This window comes from Panthera uncia, chromosome F1 (genome assembly GCF_023721935.1).
Source record: "Panthera uncia isolate 11264 chromosome F1, Puncia_PCG_1.0, whole genome shotgun sequence".
Lineage (NCBI taxonomy): Eukaryota > Metazoa > Chordata > Mammalia > Carnivora > Felidae > Panthera > Panthera uncia.
In genome coordinates, this window is record NC_064813.1 from 53,799,608 (window position 1) to 53,824,479 (window position 24,872).

The 24,872-nt window shown below is 36.4% G+C and overlaps 1 protein-coding gene across 4 annotated transcripts in view; it reads left to right on the plus strand.

Annotated features, from left to right (window-relative positions):
- Positions 1-24,872, plus strand: part of SPATA17 (spermatogenesis associated 17) — a 201,468-nt gene that overhangs the window by 111,643 nt on the left and 64,953 nt on the right. The window contains exon 10 of one of the 4 annotated variants that reach the window (XM_049635226.1): positions 19,960-20,063. The exons of the other annotated variants lie outside the window; for them this stretch is intronic. Within the exon in view, the coding sequence (XP_049491183.1) occupies positions 19,960-19,996 (37 nt within the window). The 3' untranslated portion in view covers positions 19,997-20,063. The remainder of the gene's footprint in view (positions 1-19,959; positions 20,064-24,872) is intronic. 4 annotated transcript variants of the gene reach the window in all.

Sequence of the window (24,872 nt, forward strand, 5' to 3'; positions counted from 1 at the left end):
GGGGGGGGGGTGTCTGTGAGTGGAATGCTGCAAAGACTACAAAGGACCGGAGACACTCCACAAGCATGAAACCTACAGATAACTCAATGACACTAAACCCATATCTTTCAATAATAACTCTGAATGTAAATGGACTAAATGTCCTAATCCAAAGACATAGGGTATCAGAATGGATAAAAAACCAAGATCCATCTATATGCTGTCTACAACAGACCCATTTTAGTCCTGAGGACACTTTCATTTTGAAAGTGAGGGGATAGAGATCCATCTATCATGCTACCAGAAGTCAAAAGAAAGCTGGAGTAGCCATACCTATATCAGACAAACTAGATTTTAAACTAAAGACTATAACAAGAGATACAGAAGGGCATTATTATCATAGTTATAGGGTCTATCCATCAAGAAGAGCTAACAATTATAAATGTTTATGCCCCCAACTTGAAAGCACCCAACTGTATAAATCAATTAATCACAAACATAAACAATCTTACTGATAAGAATACAGAAATTACAAGGGGCTTTAATACTCCACTTACAACAATGAACAGATCATCTAGGTAGAAAATGAATAAAGAAATAATGGCCTTGAATGATACACTGGACCAGATGGACTTGAGAGATATATTCAGAACTTTTCATCCAAAATCAGCAGAATACACATTCTTCTCAAGTGCACATGGAACATTCTCCAAGATAGATCACATACTGGGTTACAAAACAGCCCTCCATAAATATAAAAGAACTGAGATGATACCATGCATATTTTCAGATCACAATGCTTTGAAACTTGAAATCAACTACAACAAAAAATCTGGAAAGCCTCCAGAAGCATGGGGGTTAAAGAACATCCTAGTAAACAATGAATGGATCAACCAGGCAATTAAAGAAGAAATTTAAAAAATATGTGGAAGCAAATGAAAGTGAAAATATTGAAAATACATTGCAATCCAGGCCTATCTCAAGAAACAAGAAAAATCCCAAATACAAAACCTAACCTCACACCTGAAGAAACTGGAAGCAGGGCAGCAAAGAAACCCCAAAGCAGCAGAAGAAGAGAAACAATAAAGTAGAGCAGAAATAAACAATATAGAATTAAAAAAAAAAAAAGCAGTAGAACAGATCAATGAATCTAAGACCTGGCTTTTTGAAAGCATAAACAAAATTGATAACCCCCATCCAGACTTCTCAAAAAGAAAAGAGAGAGAACCTAAATAAATAAAATCACGAATGAAAGAGGACAGATCACAACCAACACCACAGAAATACAAACAATTATTAGAGAATACTATGACCAATTATATGCCAACAAACTGGACAACCTGGAAGAATTGGACAATTCTCTAGACACCCACATACTACCAAAACTCAAACGGGAAGAAATAGAAAATTTGAACCGACCCATAACCAGTGAAGAAATTGAATCAGTTATCAAAAATCTCTGAACAAATAAGAGTCCTGGGCCAGATGGCTTCCCAGGGGACTTCTGCCAGACATTCAAAGCGGAGTTAATACCTATTCTTCTCAAGCTGTTCCAAAAATTAGAAATGGAAGGAAAGCTTCTGGATGCATTCTATGAAGCCAGCATTACCTTGATTCCCAAACCAGAAAAAGACCCCACTAAAAAGGAGAATTACAGGCCAATATCCATGATGAATATGGATGCAAAAATTCTCAACAAGATACTAGCAAATTGAATTCAACAGTATACTAAAAGAATTATTCACCGTGATCAAGTAGGATTCATTCCTGGGCTGTAGGGCTGGTTCAGTATTCACAAATCAAGCAATGTGATACATCACATTAATAGAAGAAAGGATAAAAACCATATAATCCTGTCAATAGATGCAGAAAAAAAAAAAGAACATTTGACAAAATATAACATCCTTTCTTAATAAAAACCCTCAAGAAAGTCAGGATAGGAGGAAAATACCTTAACATCCCAAAAGCCACATATGAAAAGCCCACAGCTAATATCCTCCTCAATGAGGAAAAACTGAGAGCTTTCCCCAAGATCAGGAACATGACAGGGATGTCCGCCTTCACCACTGTTGTTTAACGTCGTGTTAACATTGTAGGAAATCCTAGCCTCAGCCATCAGACAACAAAATGAAATAAAAGGCATCCAAATTGGCAAATAAGTCAAAATGTCTCTTTTCACAGATGACATGATACTCTACATGGAAAACCCAAAGACTCCACCAAAAAGCTGCTAGAACTGATACATGAATTCAGCAAAGTTGCACGATACAAAATCAATGTACAGAAATCGTCTGTATTTCTATACACCAACAATGAAGCAACAGAAAGAGAAATCAAGAAATCATTCCCATTTACAATTGCACCAAGAACCATAAAATACCTAGGAATAAACCTAAGCAAACATGTAAAAGATCTGTGTGCTGAAAACTATAGAAAATTTATGAAAGAAATTGAAGAAGTCACAAAGACATGGAAAAACATTCTATGCTCATGGATTGGAAGAACAAATATTCTTACAATATCAAAGCAATCTATACATTCAATGCAATCCCAATCAAAATTGCACCAGCATTCTTCTCAGAGCTAGAACAAACAATCCTAAAATTTGCATGGAACCATAAAAGACCCTGAATAGCCAAAGTAATGTTGAAAAAGTAAACCAAAGTCGGGGACCATCACAATCCTGGGCTTTAGCCTCTACTACAAAGCTATAATCATCAAGATAGTGTGGCATTGGCACAAAAACAGACACATAGACCAATGGAATAGAATAGAGAACCCAAAATTGGACCCACAAATGTATGGCCAACTAATTTTTGACAAAGCAGAAAAGAGTATCCGATGGAAAAAAGACAGGCTCTTTAGCAAATGGTGCTGGGTGACCTGGACAGTAACATGCAGAAGAATGAAAGTGGACCACTTTCTTACACCATACACAAAAATAAACTCAGAATGGATGAAAGACTTAAATGTGAGACAGGAAACCATCAAAACCCTAGAGGAGAAAGCAGGCAACAACCTCTTTGACCTCAGCTGCATCAACTTCTTACTCAACACATCTCTGAGGGCAAGGGAAATAAAAAACAAAACTGAGCTATTAGGATCTCATCAAGATAAAAAGCTTCTGCATAGATGAAACGATCAACAAAACTAAAAGGCAACCGATGGAATGAGAAAAGATGTTTGCAAATGACATATCGGATAATGTGTTAGTTAGTATCCAAAATCTATGAAGAATTTACCAAACTCAACACTCGAAAAACAAATAATCCAGGGAAGAAATGGCCAGAAGACATGAAAAGACACTTTTCCAAAGAAGACATCCAGATGGCCAACAGACACATGAAAAAAGATGCTCAACATCACTCATCATCAGGCAAACACAAATCAAAACCAAATTGAGATACCACCTCACACTAGTCATAGTAGCCAAAATTAACAAGTCAGGAAACAACAGATGTTGGTGAGGATGTGGAGAAACATCTTACACTGTTGGTGAGAATGCAAACTGGTGCAACCACTCTGGAAAACAGTGTGGAGATTCCTCAAAAAATTAAAAATAGAATTACCCTATGACTGAACAATAGCACTACTAAGGATTTATCCTAAGAATACAGGACTGCTGATTCATAGAGGCACATGTACCCCAATGATTATAGCAGTGCTATCAACAATAGCCAAATTATAGAAAGTGCCCAAATTTCCATCAACTGATGAATGGATAAAGATGTGGCTTATATATACAATGGAATACTATTTGGCAATGAGAAAGAATGTAATCTTGCCATTTGCAACAATGTAGATGGAACTGGAGGGTATTATGCTAAGTCAGGCAAAGAAATAAGTCAGGCAGAGAAAGACAGATACATGTTTTCACTCATATGTGGAGTTTGAGAAACTTAATATGGGGGAAGGGAAGAAGAAAAAAAAATAGTTTCAGGGAGGGAGGCAAACCATAAGAGACTCTTAAAATACAGAGAACAAACTGAGGGTTGATGGGGGGGAGGGGCGAGGGAGAGGGGAAAGTCGGTGATGGGCATTGAGGAGGGCACTTGTTGGGATGAGCAGTGGTGTTGTATGTAAGTGATGAATCATGGGAATCTACTTCCAAAGCCAAGAGCACACTGTATACACTGCATGTTAGCTAACTTGACAATTATATTAAAAAATAATAATAAATAAATAAATAACTAAATCAGATGCAGTGAAGGAGGTTAGAGTCTTTACTACTGAGGAAGATAACTGAAGAAGATAAGGAAGGAAGATAAGATATACATATGCATAATAGCATATGCAATTTAAAATTATTTACTAGTCTCACTGATTTGGGTCTCAATTCATACATCTTTCTCCAAAGCACTTCCTCTCTCTTAAGGCATTTTTGTCATCAAAATAGTTGTATATAATTTGTAAACAGACTATTTAAAATCTAGAATGGTTTTTTAAAAATTATTATTATTATCCTATAATATATCCTGTAATTATCTTTGTATTGTATCTTATAATAATTCTTTAGTAATATAGATATTCTAATAATAAGATTATTATATTCTAACATAAACTATAATTATATAATAATTATAATATAAAATATTACTACAAATCATTGTATAATAGTCAACAATATATGAACTATTGTTTTTACATTATATATAGTATAAGCTAATCATATTATAAATGTTACATAATAATTTATCTAATAATAGTTCCAAAATACATTACAAAGCATGCTTTGTTAAGTACAGAAACTAGAATTACCTCTCATCCCACACAGTGGATTTTGGATCATCTTATCTGTCAGGTGGGATATATAACATGCTTTATTTTAATCATACATGTCTGAAGAATCTCTTTAAAAATGATAATTTCCCACAAATTCAGATGAAAGATAAAATTGGCAGGCATCTCAAGTTATTTATATATATATATATATATATATATATAGAGAGAGAGAGAGAGAGAGAGAGAGAGAGAGCAATATATATATATATATAAAATATATAATATATATATATATATATATTTTATAGCAATTACTTGATGTGAAATAATTAGCTATAGAGTATTCCACAGCTTCTTTCAAGAATTGACAGACACCCAACATATGATGAATAAGAAAACAATAAAAAAACTATTTCCATTTGGTTTGGAGAAGGTATATTTGTTTTACCAAAGAAATTATAGAAGATTAATGCTACTCAGACTTAGTCAAGGAAAACCTGCGATTTAGTGGTGTATATCGGAAGAGTTCTATTACGCAGAATTATTTTTGTTTTCAATGATGCATAGGTTTATGAAATAACAAGATTAGCTGTTCAAATAATTGGCCACCTTGGTATTTATATGCAAATCACCGTCTATCAAAAGATACCGAAGTATCCTTTCATAGAATTTCCCTTGATAAGCCTGGAAGAACAGATGTCAACATCATCCCCAAAGAAAGGTGGTCCACTTACACTCTCCATGGATACTTGTCAATACCTTCAACATCTGTGCTATATATCATGCTGGTAACCCCTTATCCTGAAGCTTTCAGATTGAAAGGTGCTTCCAGGATTATCAACCAATCAGAAACACACCCGATTGGGAATGCTAAAGAAATTACTTAGAGATTTAAAGCTATCATGTTTTTAGCCATGGGGCTAAGCAACTGGTCGTAGCAACTAGCCAATGGGTAATTCCTTTTTTTTTTTTTTTTTTTTTTTTTTTTGAGAATTAAAGTAGTGATATTTTGTAGCTTCTTCTGAAACCATTTTGGTTTTTATATACTGCATAACATAATTGTATATTGTGTATTGTGAGGCAAAAGAAATGTTAGAAATTTAGGTTTTATATATTTATAGATAATAATTCTGTGATAGAAATTAGGAAAGAAGTATTCCTTACCACAGAGATGCATAATTTTGTAATGCAGAGGGTCCTATCTATCTTAGGGGCTTATCTTATTCCATTAGGATCTCATCTTATTATATCTGCAACAGTCCTGTTTTCCAAATAATGTCACATTCTTTTTTTGTTGTTTAAAATAAGCATAGAAAGTGGGACAATCGTATTGTACGCACTGAGTACAGACTACAAAGGGGGTTTTGTAAACATTTGAGAACTTTATCTGTTTCTTCTTTTCCCCAAAGAAACTCATTCCAGTTTCTCACTTTTTCTTGAGGAAAATTATCTTCCTTGTTCATATTCCCATTTACCACAATACTAGAGACATTTAAGCAAGCTGTCATTCAGCCAAAATGCTTTTTAATGGCTTTTTATCAACTCCATGATAAATCTTAATTCTTCTTCACAAGACACAAGGCCCTTCAGGATGGGATCTAGGCTTGCTTCTCTAGCCAATCTGCCACACTTCATGAGAAACTCTGTGCCTCAGGGCTTCTGAGCAGCTTCCATTCCTCTGTATATCCCGTGTTCTCTTCCGCTTCCGTTAAGGAATTTTCTAACTCCCATGATTTACTCAATCTGATATTCACTTAAAAACATTTAAAAGAGTTGTTATTTTTACTTTTTGAAAAAGGGAGACAGCAACACATATTTGTTTTAGATTTTTTCAGAGAGCATTTCAAAGAACATTTTTAGATGTAAAATAGGACCATGCCAGTTGCCCCGATGAAGTGGAGAAAGGAGTCATTGTTATCAAGAGGTGGAAGAAGTAGAAGTCCCTGCCATCAAAGAGCTATCCAAGTAAATGCTTAACGTACGCACCAACATGGCAGAGATAGGATGGAATGGGCGATCATGTCAGGTGGTACAGACTGACAGGGGCTTCACTTAAAGTCTTATGAGAGGTGCTAAGGTCCTATATGTTAATACCTTCTGTTAATTCTAAGCATTCTGGTTTAATACAGAGAGTATAATTATGCAGACTGTAACTGGGTCCAATGGGAGTGGATTTAAGACATGTAATAGAAGTCAGTGCCAGTCTGTGTTCTGGGAGGCAAAATGATGGCTCCCAACAGAGTCTGTGGGAGTCCCAACCTAATCTCAGGAAGCTGTGAATATGTTACCTTCTATGATGTAGAGGACTTTACCGACATGATTAAGGTTTTAAGGATGGGGGGTTATCCCAAATTATCTGAGGGGGCCCAATATAATCACAAGGGTCCTTAAAAGTGGAAGAGGGAGGCAGAAAGATTTTACTACATAGGTCAGAGTTGTGTGATATGAGAAGGACAACTTATCTTTGCTGCCTTTGCATCTCATGGACGCGGCCACAACCAAGGAATACTGGCAGCCTCCAGAAGCCGGGAAAGGGAGAGAAGTGACTTTCCCCCTAGAATCTCCAGAAGGAATGCAGCTCTGCCGGCACCTTGATCTTAGCCCAGTGAGACCCGTTTCAGGCTGCCGACATTTTGTACTCTTTAAGCCAGTAAGTTTGTGGTGACTTATAGAAGCAATAGAAAACTAATGTACCTTGTTCTTCAGATGAAAGCGCTACCTTGGGGGCGTCCGGGTGCCTCAGTCATTGCAGCATCAGGATTTTGATGGTGGCTCAGGTCATGATCATCTGGCTCCGCACTGAGCGTGGAGTCGGCTTTAAGATTGTCTCTCTGCCTTCCTCTGCCCTTCTCCCCCACTCGCATTCTCTCCCTCCCTCCCTCTCTCTCTCTCTCTCTCTCTCTCTCTCTCTCTGTCTCTCTTAAATTAAATTAAAAAAATAAATAAAGCTAAGAGCTATCTTGTTAGATCAGCCTTTGGTGTTTATAAACCTGAGCTAAACTTGAGGGAAATCCTTGGATTTCTAAGGACTGGAGATTCTTCTACAGGTTTAAGGCATGGTCATTTAAAAGATTGAAAAAAATATGATTGTGGCTTGAGCCTCCCTATGAGGAGAAGTTAATAATTGAATCACAGTATAAATTATATTTTATTTTAAAGCTGTATAGGCTTTCATAAGAACCTAAATACAGACAGCTTAATAGCTGCCTACATCTTTTTGAAAAATAAAAGGTGTTAATTTTCTGATAGTTATTGTAGGGGAGGAAAAACTTTCACTCTAACCCCTTAGGGTCCTCAGCTGGGCCTAAAAATTAAATTGACCTACAACACATTAACAGGAGAAAAGCACACACACTTGTTTAATGTAAGGATTACATGACACAGGAGCCACATAAGGAAATGAATACCCCAAAAAAGTGGCAAACCCTAAGTGCTTGTATATGAGGTTGAACAATGAGAAGCAATTGTGGAAAAATAAAACGTGTGGGGAGAGCAAAGGAAGAGAAAAGTTAAATAACAAAATTTGTACAAAATTCCATTGGCCTCAACTCCTCATCTCTGGTGATAAGAACGTCTCTTTCCTCCTGGTGTAGGAAAGCCAGCTGTCATAGGGGTGTGTTAGTTCCCGATTTTAGGGAATAAAAGGAGAGTTCAAAAAAAATGGAGAGTTCAGATCACTTTTCTTGTGCCTATCTTTTCAAGTGCCTTTAGCTCAAAATAATCCTTTGGCAAAGTGGCATGTTCTGGGATGGCACGTTCTGTCACCCTTTGTTATCAGATTAGGTGAAATGAGAGGCATCCTACATACATTTAGTAGCAAAGCATAGCAGCTCCATTTCTTGAGCTCGGCCATTTGCTGGCACTGGTAACAAGTGTTCAGCAACTATGAATCTTGTGTGTCTGCTGTCATTTTCTCAAATGTGCACCCTGGCTTAGACAGAAGCCTTGGTGAATAGATTTACTCATTATTAAACCTTTTAAATATGCTTTTCTAATTAAGTATCAGTATCATTTCGTAGACCGTTACCACTGGAAAAATGTTATAGGAAAGGTTAAGAAACTAGATCTAAAGTTTTTTTTTTTTAAAGGACATTTACAAAAATGTACATCTAGATGAGATCTGGTTATGTTTATCACTAAAGAATAGTGATAAGAAAATTTAACACATCTCAAAAGTTTTTTGACCCTTGGGATTTTCAAACACTTTAGGCCTTTACAATTTCCATATTTTCTGAACTGTTATTGTATTATGATAAATAGGGATTATCATATATTTTCAGACAATGTTTTCTTAACAATTCAACTTTTATTTGTAACTCTTCCATTTATTTTAATTACTAGCACAGTGTGCAACATTTATTAATCAGCAGAGCCTTTTTAAGTTAAAATACTAAATTAGCTAACCCCATTAACACAGAATACTCCAAACAAGCAGTAATAGGAGAGGTAGTTACTGTGCAAATCGTATTAAACATGCGGGTGCTCTAGGGCACAGTTAAGCATGATTACCCTCTTTTGATCCAGTATTCCTCTGCCTCTCCCAGCTCATTTCCAGTGGAAATTTACAAAGTGCTGCCTTCATTTTTCCAGCTTAATTTTTCTAATGAAGTTCTGGTACTTTTTAATACTGGAGATATAGATAATAAGCCTATGTATAATTAAGAAGTTCTAGAATTTGTCTACAAAAGGGCCCCTTATTACTTTGACTGTACAGTGAGAACTGTGCTTTTGTTTTGTTCACTCTTTCCATGGAAAAAAAAATGATTTTTTAAGTAAGTTACTTTCCATGGAAAAAAATGATTTTTTAAATAAATTACTTTCCATGGGAAAAAAAATGATTTTTTTAATAAATAACCACAGAACACTTGGATTGTGTTCTTAACAGACATTTAACATCAAAGAAGTTTAAGATTTACAACATCAACATAATGGGATAATTTGGAATACTTTTACTGATATCCTGAGAATATTACATACGCCTTGGTGTATGTAATTGAGCAAGTCATAAAAAGACACTTGTGGTCTTTTTAGTTAGGTATTGTCATACTCTATGTACTCTTCCTAAGACAATGCCTGACATATGCTAGATAAAGGTTTGCCAATTGACTTTAGGTACTTTATGAGGTATATGGAATTTCTTTTTTGAGAGAAGAATAATCATTTTGTGCCATAGTCAGCATTCTTATATTGGTGTGGCGTGTATACACCCAAAATTTTCCTGTTTCAGTTTAGGGTTCAAAAGTGTGTTGGGAGCACCTGAGTGGCTCAGTCGGTTGAGCCCCCCACTCTTGGTTTCAGCTCAGGTCATGATCTCACAGTTTGTGGGTTCGAGCCCCACATCTGGCTCCACGCTGGCCGTATGGAGTCTGTTTGGGATTCTCTTTCTCCTCTCTCTCTGCCCTTCTCTCTTTCTCTCTCTTTTTCTCTCTTTCTCTCTTTCCCTCAAAAATAAATTAATTAATTAAGAAAAAAATGTGTGTTGGGGTCAGAAGGAACTTGAAGCCTGAACAGAATTTTGCCAGACAGAACAAGGAGGGTGACAAAAGGAGGTGGCCTGGATAAAGCCATCTCTGTGCTAAACAGTGCATAGTTCATGGGGTTTCAGCGTGCCTTCTGAGGTGTCTTGTGGAGCTCAGCTCGCGGCTTGGGTACCTCGTGCAATGTGGCAGAGATGAGATGGAAAGTGTAGTTGGAGCCCAAGTGTGAAGGGCCATGTGAACCAATGTAAACTATTTGGACTTCACCATATAAAAGACAGTATGAAACCATCACAGTTTTAGTCACTGGAGTGAAGGGGTCAGATAGATTAAAAACGTCACCCTCCTAGCTCTGTCCATGGTTAAGAAATGAGAGTCACTGGTGACAAAGACCAGTTAGAGGACTGTTACCACAGTCCAATTCCGAGATGAAGAGGACATTGGCAGTGGAGGGGCAGAGAGAGGTTGACAGATAGCTGTAGGTAGAATCCTACAAACCCTAAACCAGTTTTAGGGGCCAGCCTGATAGGGTGTAGATGGCATGGTCAGGGGAACAGATATGTTTAGAGCCACTGTCTTAGAGCTTTCTTAGCTGCAAAGGACAGAAATCCACTCAAGGTAACTCAAAAAGTTAAGTTAAAAGTTATGTTTGAAAAGATCCAGCAGGGATTCTTGTAGAAATATGAGGAACCAAAGAAAAACTGGACTAAGGTGACCTTGAGGCTGCAGGGGCATGATTGCTCACTCTGGGGGCATCTCTGCTTTTCTCTGCATTTCTGCCTCTCATCTGCTGTCTGCTGACTACCTTTATCTGCTAGGAGTTTCTTTCCCATAAATCTTCAGCTTGCATTTATTTATCATGGCCATTCCAGGCCTGATTCAATATAACCTTCCAGCTCTAGAACCTACAGTTAATTCCTTTTTTTCAGTTCAAATTGCTGAAAGAGAATCTGTTTTGCTCAATATATATAAACAAACTAGCCCACATAAGTCATAACATTGAACACAATAAATAATAAATATGTGTTAAAGTAATAGATATGTTAAGTTAACATATAAATAAACCACAGTCGTGATCTTGGGGAAGGTATGTTACATTATATCAACTACAGTGTTTTATGGGAGTAAGGCCATAAGCAAAGATTTCTTCAGATTGAGGAGTGCCAAGCAAGGAGTCCTTTAGTGCCTTGACGTGATGACTTCTGGCTGAATGGACTGGCTAGTCGGTGATGTCCTTACGTGACTAAGAAAAAAATACAGGCATACCTCAGAAATATTGCAGGTTTGGTTCCAGACCAAGGAACAAAGTGAATATCACAATAATGCAAGTCAAATTGATTTTTTGGCTTCCCATTGCATATGAAAGTTATGTTTACACTATAAGTATGCTATTAAGTGTATGCAACAGCATTATGTCTGAAAATGTGCATACTTTAATTTAAAAATACTTTATTGCTATATGTAAGTGATGAATCACTAAACTCTACTCCTGAAACCAATATTATACTAAATGTTAACTAGAATTTAAACAAAAATTTGAAACAAAACAAAACAAAACAAAATTTTACGGACTCTAGAAATGGAAACATATAAGGATAATTGATAAAACATTCTTTTCCAAAAAATAAATGGGTTAATTAATTAATTAATAATTACTAAAACAGACTAACCATCATCTGAGCTTTCAGCAAGGTGTAATCTTTTTGCTGATAGAGGGTCCTGCCTCAGGGTTGATGGCTGCTGACTGATCAGGGCGGTTGCTGAAGGTTGGGATGACTGTGGCAGTTTCTTAATACAAAAGTGAAATTTGCCATATCGATTACCTCTGCCTTTCACTAATGATTTCTCTGGAGCGTGCATTGCTCTTTGATAGCATTTTACCTACAGTATAACTTCTTGTGGAATTGGAGTTAATCCTCTCAAACCTCTGCTTTATCCACTAAATATGTGATATTCTCACTCCTTTGTTGCCATTTCCACAATCTTCACAGCCTCTTCCCCAGGAGTAGATCCCACCTCAAGAAACCACTTTCTTTGCTCACCCGGAAGAAGCAGCCCCTCCTCCGTCCAAGTGTGATTCAATCAAATCTTCAGGGTCCTCTTGTATTTCTAGTTGTCTTGCCATTTCTGCCACATCTGCACATACTTCCTTTGTTGAAATCTTGAATCCTGCAGACTCATCCGTGAAGATTGGAACTGACTTCTCCTAAACTCCTACTAATGTTGATATTTTGACCTCTTCGCTTGAATCATGCATGTTCCTAATGGCATCTAGAATGTGAATCCTTTCCAGAAGATTTTCAGTTTACTTTTCCCACATCCACCAAAGGAATCACTATCTATTGCAACTATGGCTTATGAAATGTATTTCTTACATCGTAAGACTTGAGAGTCAAAATTACTCCTCAATCCATGGGCTGCAGAACGGATGCTGTGCTAGCAAGCGTGAAAACAACCTCCATCTTGTACATCTCCATCAGAACTCTTGGCTGACCAGGTACATTGTCAGTGAGTGTTCATATTTTGAAAGGAATCTTTTTTTTTTTTTTTTTTTTTTGAGCAGTAGTTCTTAACATTGGTCTTAAATATTCAGTGGGCTTAAATGTTGTGAACAGATGTGCTATGCAGGCTTTGTTGTTTCATTTACAGAACACAGGTAGAGTAGACGTAGCATAATTCTTACGGGCCCTACGATTTTTGGAATGGTAAATAAACATTGGTTTCAACTTAAAGTCCCCAGCTGTATTAGACCCTACCAATAAAGTAAGCCTGTCCTCTGAAGTTTTGAAGCCAAGCATTGGCTCTTCTCCAGCTACGAAATTCTTAGAGATGCCATCTTTTTCCAATCGAAGGCTATTTCGTTTACATTGAAAATCTGTTGTTTAGTATGGCCACCTTAATTAATTATCTTAGCTAGATCTTTGGATAACTTGCTGCAGCTTCTGTATCAGAACTTAGCTGCTTCACCTTACACATCTATGTCATTGGCTTCTTTCCATAACCTCACGAGCCAACCTTTGCTAGATTCAGACTTTTTTTTCCTCAGCTTCCTTACCTCTCTCTGCCCTCATAGGATTGAATAGAGTCAGGGCCTTGCTCTGGATTGGGCTTTGGCCTAAGAGAATGCTGCGCCTGGCTCGATCTTCTATCCAGACCACTCAAACTCTCCGTGTCAGCAATAAAGCTGTTTCATTTCTTTCTCGTTTGTGTATTCATTGGAGTAGCACTTTTAATTTCCTCCAAGGACTTTTCCTTTGCTTTCACGACTTAGGTAACTGTCTTGTCTGAAGCAAGAGGCCTACCTTTTGACCTATCTTGGTCTTTGACATGCCTTCCTCATTAAACTTTATCATTTCTAGCTTTTGATTTAAAGTGAGAGACATATGACTGTTCTTTTTACTTCAACACCTTAGAGGTCACCATAGGGTTGTTAACTGGCCTAACTGCAGTGTTTTTGTGTCTTAGGAAGGGGAGTTCTGAGGAAAGGGTGAGATGGGGGAATGCCAATTTGGTGGGGCAGTCAGAACACACAGAATATTTATCCACTAAGTTCCCTGTCTTATATGGGTGTAGTTCATGGTGCCCCCAAATAATTATAATAGTAATATCCTAGATCACTGATCACAGATCATCATAATGAATATAATAGTTAAAAAGTGTGATGTATTGTGGTAATTGCCCAAGTGTTACAGAGACACAAAATGAGTAAATGCTGTTAGAAAAATGGCGCTGATAGACTTGCTCTAAACAGGGTGCCACAAAGCTTCAGTATGCAAAAAGCACGATATCTGAATAGATCACTAAAGCAAAGTGTAATAAAATGAAGCATGTCTATATAAGAATTATAGGTTTGATTGGATGGAGGTTTTGGATATAAGCTTAATTTAGGGGCAGCTCTTTAAGATTCCTATTGTGCATCTACGTAGATAGATATTCCTAGTGACATTTGGAAATACTGGTCTTGAGTTAAAGAAAAACATTGTATATAGAGATAAGGATTTAGAAATCATCACTGTAGAGGAATTAATTAAAACCTTGGTGGTGGAAGAATCTGCTAGAGGGAAGCTATCGAGAGAGAAATGTACAAATTTCTGGGGGTTGCTTTCATGTTAGGACTACGGTCAGGATGCTCATCTACATCACCTTGAGGTTTAAAATTATATACATGTGCCTTCCCCAGTCACAGATATTTTGACTCAGTAGGCAGATGTGTTTGTGATTATGCCCAGGTGATTCAATGCACAGTTATGGCTAAGATAAGAGTCATTAATTCAAGGTATTGACAGAAAATGGTAAGTCTGTCAAGAAATTAGGAAAGCAAAGAGGAGAAAGAGATATTTTACAGATGTAAAGAAAATTCACTACAAGGACTGGATGAACAGCCTGACGTAGAAGTCAAGTCAAGTGAGAACTAAAAGTATGTTTTGGATTTGGCCATTGGGAAGTCATTCATTGGTAGCTTTACTTTCTTCTTTTTTTTTTTTTTTTAAATATATGAAATTTACTGTCAAATTGGTTTCCATACAACACCCAGTGCTCATCCCAAAAGGTGCCCTCCTCAATACCCATCACCCACCCTGCCCTCCCTCCCACCCTGCCCTCCCTCCCACCCCCCATCAACCCTCAGTTTGTTCTCAGTTTTTAACAGTCTCTTATGCTTTGGCTCTCTCCCACTCTAACCTCCCCATGCTGTCTCTATCTCTTCTTTCCTTCCCCTCCCCCATGGGTTTCTGTTATGTTTCTCAGGATCCACATAAGAGTGAAACCATATGGTATCTGTCTTTCTCTGTATGGCTTATTTCACTTAGCATCACACTCTCCAGTTCCATCCATGTTGCTACAAAAGGCCATATTTCATTTTTTCTCATTGCCACGTAGTATTCCATTGTGTATATAAACCACAATTTCTTTATCCATTCATCAGTTGATGGACATTTAGGCTCTTTCCATAATTTGGCTATTGTTGAGAGTGCCGCTATAAACATTGGGGTACAGGTGCCCCTATGCATCAGTACTCCTGTATCCCTTGGATAAATTCCTAGCAGTGCTATTGCTGGGTCATAGGGTAGGTCTATTTTTAATTTTCTGAGGAACCTCCACACTGCTTTCCAGAGCGGCTGCACCAATTTGCATTCCCACCAACAGTGCAAGAGGGTTCCCGTTTCTCCACATCCTCTCCAGCATCTATAGTCTCCTGATTTCTTCATTTTGGCCACTCTGACTGGCGTGAGGTGGTATCTGAGTGTGGTTTTGATTTGTATTTCCCTGATAAGGAGCGACGTTGAGCATCTTTTCATGTGCCTGTTGGCCATCTGGATGTCTTCTTTAGAGAAGTGTCTATTCATGTTTTCTGCCCATTTCTTCACTGGGTTATTTGTTTTTCGGGTGTGGAGTTTGATGAGCTCTTTATAGATTTTGGATACTAGCCCTTTGTCCGATGTGTCATTTGCAAATATCTTTTCCCATTCCGTTGGTTGCCTTTTAGTTTTGTTGGTTGTTTCCTTTGCTGTGCAGAAGCTTTTTATCTTCATAAGGTCCCAGTAATTCACTTTTGCTTTTAATTCCCTTGCCTTTGGGGATGTGCCGAGTAAGAGATTGCTACGGCTGAGGTCAGAGAGGTCTTTTCCTGCTTTCTCCTCTAAGGTTTTGATGGTTTCCTGTCTCACATTCAGGTCCTTTATCCATTTTGAGTTTATTTTTGTGAATGGTGTGAGAAAGTGGTCTAGTTTCAACCTTCTGCATGTTGCTGTCCAGTTCTCCCAGCACCATTTGTTAAAGAGACTGTCTTTTTTCCATTGGATGTTCTTTCCTGCTTTGTCAAAGATGAGTTGGCCATACGTTTGTGGGTCTAGTTCTGGGGTTTCTATTCTATTCCATTGGTCTATGTGTCTGTTTTTATGCCAATACCATGCTGTCTTGATGATGACAGCTTTGTAGTAGAGGCTAAAGTCTGGGATTGTGATGCCTCCTGCTTTGGTCTTCTTCTTCCAAATTACTTTGGCTATTCGGGGCCTTTTGTGGTTCCATATGAATTTTAGGATTGCTTGTTCTAGTTTCGAGAAGAATGCTGGTGCAATTTTGATTGGGATTGCATTGAATGTGTAGATAGCTTTGGGTAGTATTGACATTTTGACAATATTTATTCTTCCAATCCATGAGCAGGGAATGTCTTTCCATTTCTTTATATCTTCTTCAATTACCTGCATAAGCTTTCTATAGTTTTCAGCATACAGATCTTTTACATCTTTGGTTAGATTTATTCCTAGGTATTTTATGCTTCTTGGTGCAATTGTGAATGGGATCAGTTTCTTCATTTGTCTTTCTGTTGCTTCATTGTTAGTGTATAAGAATGCAACTGATTTCTGCACATTGATTTTGTATCCTGCAACTTTGCTGAATTCATGTATCAGTTCTAGCAGACTTTTGGTGGAGTCTATCGGATTTTCCATGTATAGTATCATGTCATCTGCAAAAAGCGAAAGCTTGACTTCATCTTTGCCAATTTTGATGCCTTTGATTTCCTTTTGTTGTCTGATTGCTGATGCTAGAACTTCCAGCACTATATTAAACAACAGCGGTGACAGTGGGCATCCCTGTCGTGTTCCTGATCTCAGGGAAAAAGCTCTCAGTTTTTCCCCGTTGAGGATGATGTTAGCTGTGGGCTTTTCATAAATGGCCTTTATGATATTTAAGTATGTTCCTTCTATCCCGACTTTCTCAAGGGTTTTTATTAAGAAAGGGTGCTGGATTTTGTCAAAGGCCTTTTCTGCATCGATTGACAGGATCATATGGTTCTTCTCTTTTTTTTTGTTAATGTGATATATCACGTTGATCGATTTGCGAATGTTGAACCAGCCCTGCATCCCAGGAATGAATCCCACTTGATCATGGTGAATAATTCTTTTTATATGCTGTTGAATTCGATTTGCTAGTATCTTATTGAGAATTTTTTGCATCCATATTCATCAGGGATATTGGCCTGTAGTTCTCTTTTTTTACTGGGTCTCTGTCTGGTTTAGGAATCAAAGTAATACTGGCTTCATAGAATGAGTCTGGAAGTTTTCCTTCCCTTTCTATTTCTTGGAATAGCTTGAGAAGGATAGGTATTATCTCTGCTTTAAATGTCTGGTAGAACTCCCCTGGGAAGCCATCTGGTCCTGGACTCTTATTTGTTGGGAGATTTTTGATAACCGATTCAATTTCTTCGCTGGTTATGGGTCTGTTCAAGCTTTCTATTTCCTCCTGATTGAGTTTTGGAAGAGTGTGGGTGTTTAGAAATTTGTCCATTTCTTCCAGGTTGTCCAATTTGCTGGCATATAATTTTTCATAGTATTCCCTGATAATTGTTTGTATCTCTGAGGGATTGGTTGTAATCATTCCATTTTCATTCATGATTTTATCTATTTGGGTCATCTCCCTTTTCTTTTTGAGAAGCCTGGCTAGAGGTTTGTCAATTTTGTTTATTTTTTCAAAAAACCAACTCTTGGTTTCGTTGATCTGCTCTACAGTTTTTTTAGATTCTATATTGTTTATTTCTGCTCTGATCTTTATTATTTCTCTTCTTCTGCTGGGTTTAGGCTGCCTTTGCTGTTCTGCTTCTATTTCCTTTAGGTGTGCTGTTAGGTTTTGTATTTGGGATTTTTCTTGTTTCTTGAGATAGGCCTGGATTGCAATGTATTTTCCTCTCAGGACTGCCTTCGCTGCATCCCAAAGCGTTTGGATTGTTGTATTTTCATTTTCGTTTGTTTCCATATATATTTTAATTTCTTCTCTAATTGCCTGGTTGACCCACTCATTCGTTAGTAGGGTGTTCTTTAACCTCCATGCTTTTGGAGGTTTTCCAGACTTTTTCCTGTGGTTGATTTCAAGCTTCATAGCATTGTGGTCTGAAAGTATGCATGGTATAATTTCAATTCTTGTAAACTTATGAAGGGCTGTTTTGTGACCCAGTATATGATCTATCTTGGAGAATGTTCCATGTGCACTCGAGAAGAAAGTATATTCTGTTGCTTTGGGGTGCAGAGTTCTAAATATATCTGTCAAGTCCATCTGATCCAATGTATCATTCAGGGCCCTTGTTTCTTTATTGACTGTGTGTCTAGATGATCTATCCATTTCTGTAAGTGGGGTGTTAAAGTCCCCTGCAATGACCACATTCTTATCAATAAGGTTGCTTATGTTTATGAGTAATTGTTTTATATATCTGGGGGCTCGGGTATTTGGCGCATAGACATTTATAATAGTTAGCTCTTCCTGGTGGATAGACCCTGTGATTATTATATAATGCCCTTCTTCATCTCTTGTTACAGCCTTTAATTTAAAGTCTAGTTTGTCTGATATAAGTATGGCTACTCCAGCTTTCTTTTGGCTTCCAGGAGCATGATAAATAGTTCTCCATCCCCTCACTCTCAATCTAAAGGTGTCCTCAGATCTAAAATGAGTCTCTTGTAGACAGCAAATAGATGGGTCTTGTTTTTTTATCCATTCTGATACCCTATGTCTTTTAGTTGGTGCATTTAATCCATTTACATTCAGTGTTATTATAGAAAGATATGGGTTTAGAGTCATTGTGATGTCTGTATGTTTTATGCTTGTAGTGATGTCTCTGGTACTTTGTCTCACAGGATCCCCCTTAGGAGGGATCAGCTGATTCTTATTTCTCCCATATTCTTCAGGATATCATAAAAGAGCTTGGCCAAAGCTCAGACATATCAGACAAATTCTTGGCCAAAGATCAGACATATCACGTCTAAAATTTTACTCTTACCTATGGTGATATATGTCTATATGTATATACACCTGTTTCTAAATTTATATATATATATATATGTGTGTGTGTGTAATAATATATATATACACATTAAAATATTCAAATATACACATTTCTATTAAAAATATATTTATTTTTAATTTAAAATATGGCAACACAAACACATATTAAATTATTAAGATAAAATGGTGCCAGTGTCATATGTGTCTATGCCATATATATATGTCACCATTTTTCTAGGATTTTATTTTAATATTACACTTTAGAATTGTGCTGAAAATTAACACCAAATTAAGCCACCTATGGATTGTAGAATCTGTATTCTTCTGCTTTTAAATTCATTTTGTAACATCTTTGGTACAGTCACAATTTCTTAAGAATAACTGATAATGATTTGGTGATTTAATCCAAAGGTTGGCTCAGTGACTTGAGATATAATTTGGTTAGAGACCTTGAAATCATTGAAAATGCTTAGATGCACACATGTAAAATTTAAACCAGAGGTTGCAAAATTTAATGGCTTCTGAGCTGCATAGTCTCCAGGTATGTTATATTTGGATGCTACAATTTTCTAAAAATTATATTAATGGAAAAGTAATTAAAAATGGTAATTATTTTTTTTTAAATCCAGATTTTCCAGTTTTTATTAAAACCTAGATGATCTTGGGGCGCCTGGGTGGCTCAGTTGGTTAAGCGTCCGACTTCGGCTCAGGTCATGATCTCACGGGTCATGGGTTTGAGCCCCGCATCAGGCTCTGTGCTGACAGCGCAGAGCCTGGAGCCTGCTTCGGATTCTGTGTCTCCCTCTCTCTCTGCCCCTCCCCTGCCCATGCTGTCTCTATCTCTCAAAAAAATAAATAAATGTAAAAAAAAAAGATAAATAAATAAATAAATAAATAAATAAATAAAACCTAGATGATCTAGAAACAGTGGGCCCACAGTCTCACATGGCAATAATTGAAGCTTACCTTCTTATTTTTTTTGTCTGACTCACTGGTGTTACCCGCCTAGCCCTTCTGGATATAAATATTGGAGACCCTTGTTCTAGGTGATAAGCTCCTCAAGAATACAGCCCATGATTTACACAGTACACTGAGCACAATGCTTGAAAAATGGTAGGTGTTAAGTTTTTCTTTTTTTTTGTTTTTTTTTAATATTGACTTGAGCTTGAATTGAGTCTTGTTTGTTTTGTCTTGATCTGATCACCAAAATTATTCTCACTGAAAGAAAAGTCAAACAAAAGAAAGTGAGTTCAATTGTGATTTCTCTTTGATCTTTATTAACATTTTCCTATTACTCCCAGTAATAGGCAAACCTATACTTCTGTTTTTCTTTCTCTTACTTTCAATAGCATTTTCCAAACTGTGTCTCTTAAAGCACTAATCTGCAAGATGTTAGTGAATTTTCTATCAGATAAATTTGGGGAAAAGTTATAGTTAAAACAGTTAAACTTTTTTTTTGGCATTTATAGGGCATCTCAGTCTTAAATATACTTTTATTTAGTGTAAACCGCAAAGAAGTAGAATAAAATATATAGCCTTTTGCAAACTTATTCACTAATTCATTCAACAAATATTATCGCATGCCTAATATGTGCCAGGCACACTATATTAGGCATTGGGGACAGAGCGATAAACAAGATAGAGATCTCCTGGCTTCCTAGATCTGATAGTATAGTTGGCCACGGAATCCCCTCTTCCAGAGACCACAGTCTAGAGTATGCCACTCTGCAATGTTACTCAACAAAGAATATTTGAGTTTCCTTAGCAATTTTTTAAAAATTTTCAGCTTATTTTTTTCCTTAGACCTTCTCAACAATAATTTGTACAAGTGTTTCCTATAGCCTTATTTCCCCCTTAGCTTTTATTTAGTTTTTTACTTAGTTTAATAAAACTGTTTTTTGTAAGTTTTTAATTTTAATTTCACTATGGTTAACATGCATACTTCTATGTTCTTTTATATCAATTATACAAGTCCTTAAAATATCTGAGCTTATCCTTTTTAGCTATATTGGTGCCTTTGTTAGTTTAAAACATCTGATATAAATGGCCCAAAAGAAGAGCCTGTGTGAAATGTTACTTAGCTAGAACATTTAAATTTAGTATCTTTTAACAAGGTTATTTTTTTCTTTTTTTTAAGATTTTTCACAATTAACTACAGAAAAGTCAACTCTGCAAAACATATGTCCGAAAGTTGTTACATAGCTCTAATAAAGGTAGTGAATCAGCATGCCTTGCGATTGTTAATAATAATAATATATCCAAGAATTCGATTCCTCTTAAGCCAAGCAAAATGTAAGGAGAAGAGCAAAATATGTCTTCCCACTTAAATTTAGAAGCTTGCAATATAAGCTCACTGTCGAGTTGAACAGATAATCTTGCCATTTGAGTCCTTTAAATATTACATTTCTGTCTCCACCCTAGGGAAGAGACCTGTGCTATTGATATTGATGCTTAAATAGTTTATGAGTTTTAAATTTCCACTATGAATTCCACTCTTATTTTAAAATACTTTAGGTATTAAACACTTAGAGCTATGGTTACATTAAAATCTCAGTGAAAGCTGTCTTCATCCAGAAACGAAGTCTGTTTAATTCCTATTCCAGTTTGTTGCTCATTTTATTAACATCTCTTCGACCAAAATTCGACTCAACTAAAACATCTTAATAGAGTAGTAGACTATGTTTTGAGGTCTTTCTGTTGGTATTAATGAGTTACATGTTAAGTTTATTTGGAAATTTGGATTCTTAATATATACAGTGAAAATCCTTTGTTTCTCGTATTGAACGTAATGAAAAAGAGACTTACTTGCTAAGTTTATCCTAAAATTTAGATTATTCTGTATCTAAAGGAAAAATATTCAGCTTTTTATGGACCTTTTTTATGAATCATACCTGAGTCAGTTAACCTGGTTAGTGTTTTAAAAGGGCTAAAATTATTCAGTATGGAGTCATAATTGACATAGCACTGTATAAGTTTAAAAGGTACAGCATAATTTCACTTACATATATTGCAAAATGATATACATTCATTATTCATTATATTAATTCAATATTCACTATTAATTATACATACTACAAATCTAAAACATACCTCATCCTATTTCAAATATAATTGACAAAAATAATTTGCATATTTCCAATTATGTGTGTTTTTTCAAAATACTTTATCTTTTTTTAAAAAAAAAAAAAAAAAGCTATGATTAGTTAATGAGAACTGAGTCATCTGATAATGAGACCAGAAATGAACTGGTTATAACTCAGCCCTCAAAACATTAAATTTAGTATTTTCTATGTTATAATAATGATGATAATATTAAAGTCTAATAGAATCATTTTTGAACAGGTGTACTTTTAAGATAACATGAAAACTGTTTGTTGATTGGTTTATTAGATTAAATCAATTTGCTTGATTCATGTTTAATCTTTTAGTTCTTTCATCACCTCCCTCCAAACTTTTACACCCAGGTGTCTTTGCTTGTCAAATTAACTTCTGTAGACTACAGAGGATTCCCTCTGGAATTAAAGGAAATGCCTTCCTTTAATTAGCCCATAGTGGTTTTTTTTTTCCTCCTATTTTATTTTCTTCACCACCAACTAAATAACTATTCTATTTTGAACATGTCAAAGCTCTGAATCCTTGCTCCTTTTTTTTTTTTTTTTTTTTGAAAGTATTTTAGATATGCCTTTTAAGCCAAGATCCTGGGATGAATTCCAGCACTCACTCCTGCATCCCCATTAGGGAGTGTCTGTCCTACCAGTGTTGTTAATGATTGGGATGGGCTGCTCATAAACTAAGATTTCATTAACACAACTTGTGATCTTTTGAGCATATTCTACAATTCTGCTACGAGAAAACTTTTATGGCAACCATTATTGCTATGAGAAAACATAATTGGCATGACTCCCTCTCTGTGTAGTATATAAGGCCAAACCGATAACTGATTTTCTGAGTCTTTGGTCATTTTTTACCTCAGTAGTACATGGTTAAGAAACAATATTATCGTAAAGTCACTCTTAATAGAGTTAGAAGTAAACTACTGCTTGCACGTATGAAGTTCAATTACTCAAATATTAAGTCAATAAAATTCATAAGACCTTATTTGCTATATGCTATCATCTCATTACGTTACATTTTCTTGTCTATGAAGTGTAGGAGATTTTAAAAACTTGAAGACTAAATCATTTTATAACTGATCTGAGATGATGGAAAAGTATTTTTATTTCCTTTTTCCACATGAAAAAGTGGATGTATTGATAGTCACTTATGTAAGAATCCTGTATTTATCTTATAATTCATTTATAAAAAAAATATTTTTTTCAGTAAAAGGTGAAAAATGTCAGGCATGTCTTGGAATGAAAGGATCTCAAGGCATCTGATTTAGCAACAGAGAGAGAGCTATGAGACTTGGTCACAGGCTACCTTTCCTTGATCCCCAGTATTGATTAGCCTTTGTAATGCTGTGGTCAAGTCTGCGTTTCAAAGAGAGGATTGGCCAAGAGCCCAATGATGAGCCCAAGTTTGGCAATAGTATCTGTGAGGAAAGAATAAAGTAACTGAGACAGTATTTCCTATAGACCTTAAGTAAGATAAAACTGTTGAAGCTTAGCCTGTTCTCATAGGAGCTGGTATACACCCCATGAAAAGTGTTGTTTCTATTTTCCGGGAAGATTAGCTACATAATTTATAAGACCCTACATGTGTGTTCCAGGCTTTTACCTCTGAGCATCTACTCATACAAGTCCCTGAAATGCATGCTCTTCTCAATTTCTGTGTCTGTCTAATGAAGTCTGACCCATTTATTAAAACTCAGGTTAGATATTGCCTTGCTGGGCTTTGCTATTTCTCTTACCTCTGGCCTAGGCGCGCGCGCGCACACACACACACACACACACACACACACACACAATCTTATTTGCATCTTTTGCATAGCTCTTGGAGAATTCATTGTGGTCTGGAACCAAATTCCTAACTTGCAATAAAGTGTCCCTTTATCCTGAATAAAGTATCCCTTTATCTTGCTTTGTGTTAATACATGTATTTTACTAGGAGGGCTGATCTAGGGCATGTTCAGTGTTTGAGACCTGTTCCATAAGCATGTACCTTGGTATCTATAAATTGTTATCACCATGTTCATCTTGGGGTGATTTACCCAGCTAAAATCCATTGCAGCTTGCATAACTCCCCTATCAAGTGTCAAAATTTATATACATGTAAACATAAAACAAATGCTTTGCAAGTTATAAAGATCTGTAATATATAACTGTACATATTCTTCTTATTTACTGTACAGTCATCTTTACCAAAAGGCTCTCCATGATCTACTTCGTGTCCTTTATAAAGAACCCAATTTCCAGCTGTGTTGACCCCTCTCAGTTCGGAATTCCTTTTTCTGTTCTAACTCACCTCTGTATCTTTGTATATATTGTTTCTTCTGTCTAAATTGGCTTTTACCAACTTCTTAACTTGACTACTTGTCTTTCAGCTCTGGCAAACACAGCCTGGAAAGAAAACTTTTCCATGTCCCATCTCCCAGCTGCTTGCCAGTAACCCCAAAACATAAGCATGCACATTGGCATATTACAAACACATATGCACATGCAGACGTAAACCTTCCTCTGTACCTTAGTAACCTCTTGTGCATACATCCATCACACAACTTAACACATTCTGTGTTGTCTTATTCTCTACCCCCTGCCATTAGGCAAGAATTCCTTTTAGGTATAGTCCATCTTCCATCATTCTATCTCAATGTTTTCCAAAGTGCTTAGTATATAAAAGCTTCATTGAATGTTAGTTTAATGAGTGGATATTAGGACAGTAGAGGAATCAGTGTGGGCCTGGATTGGGACAATTAGGTTGCCTAGGATGGAAAGACAGAAAGAAAGAAAGAAAGAAAGAAAGAAAGAAAGAAAGAAAGAAAGA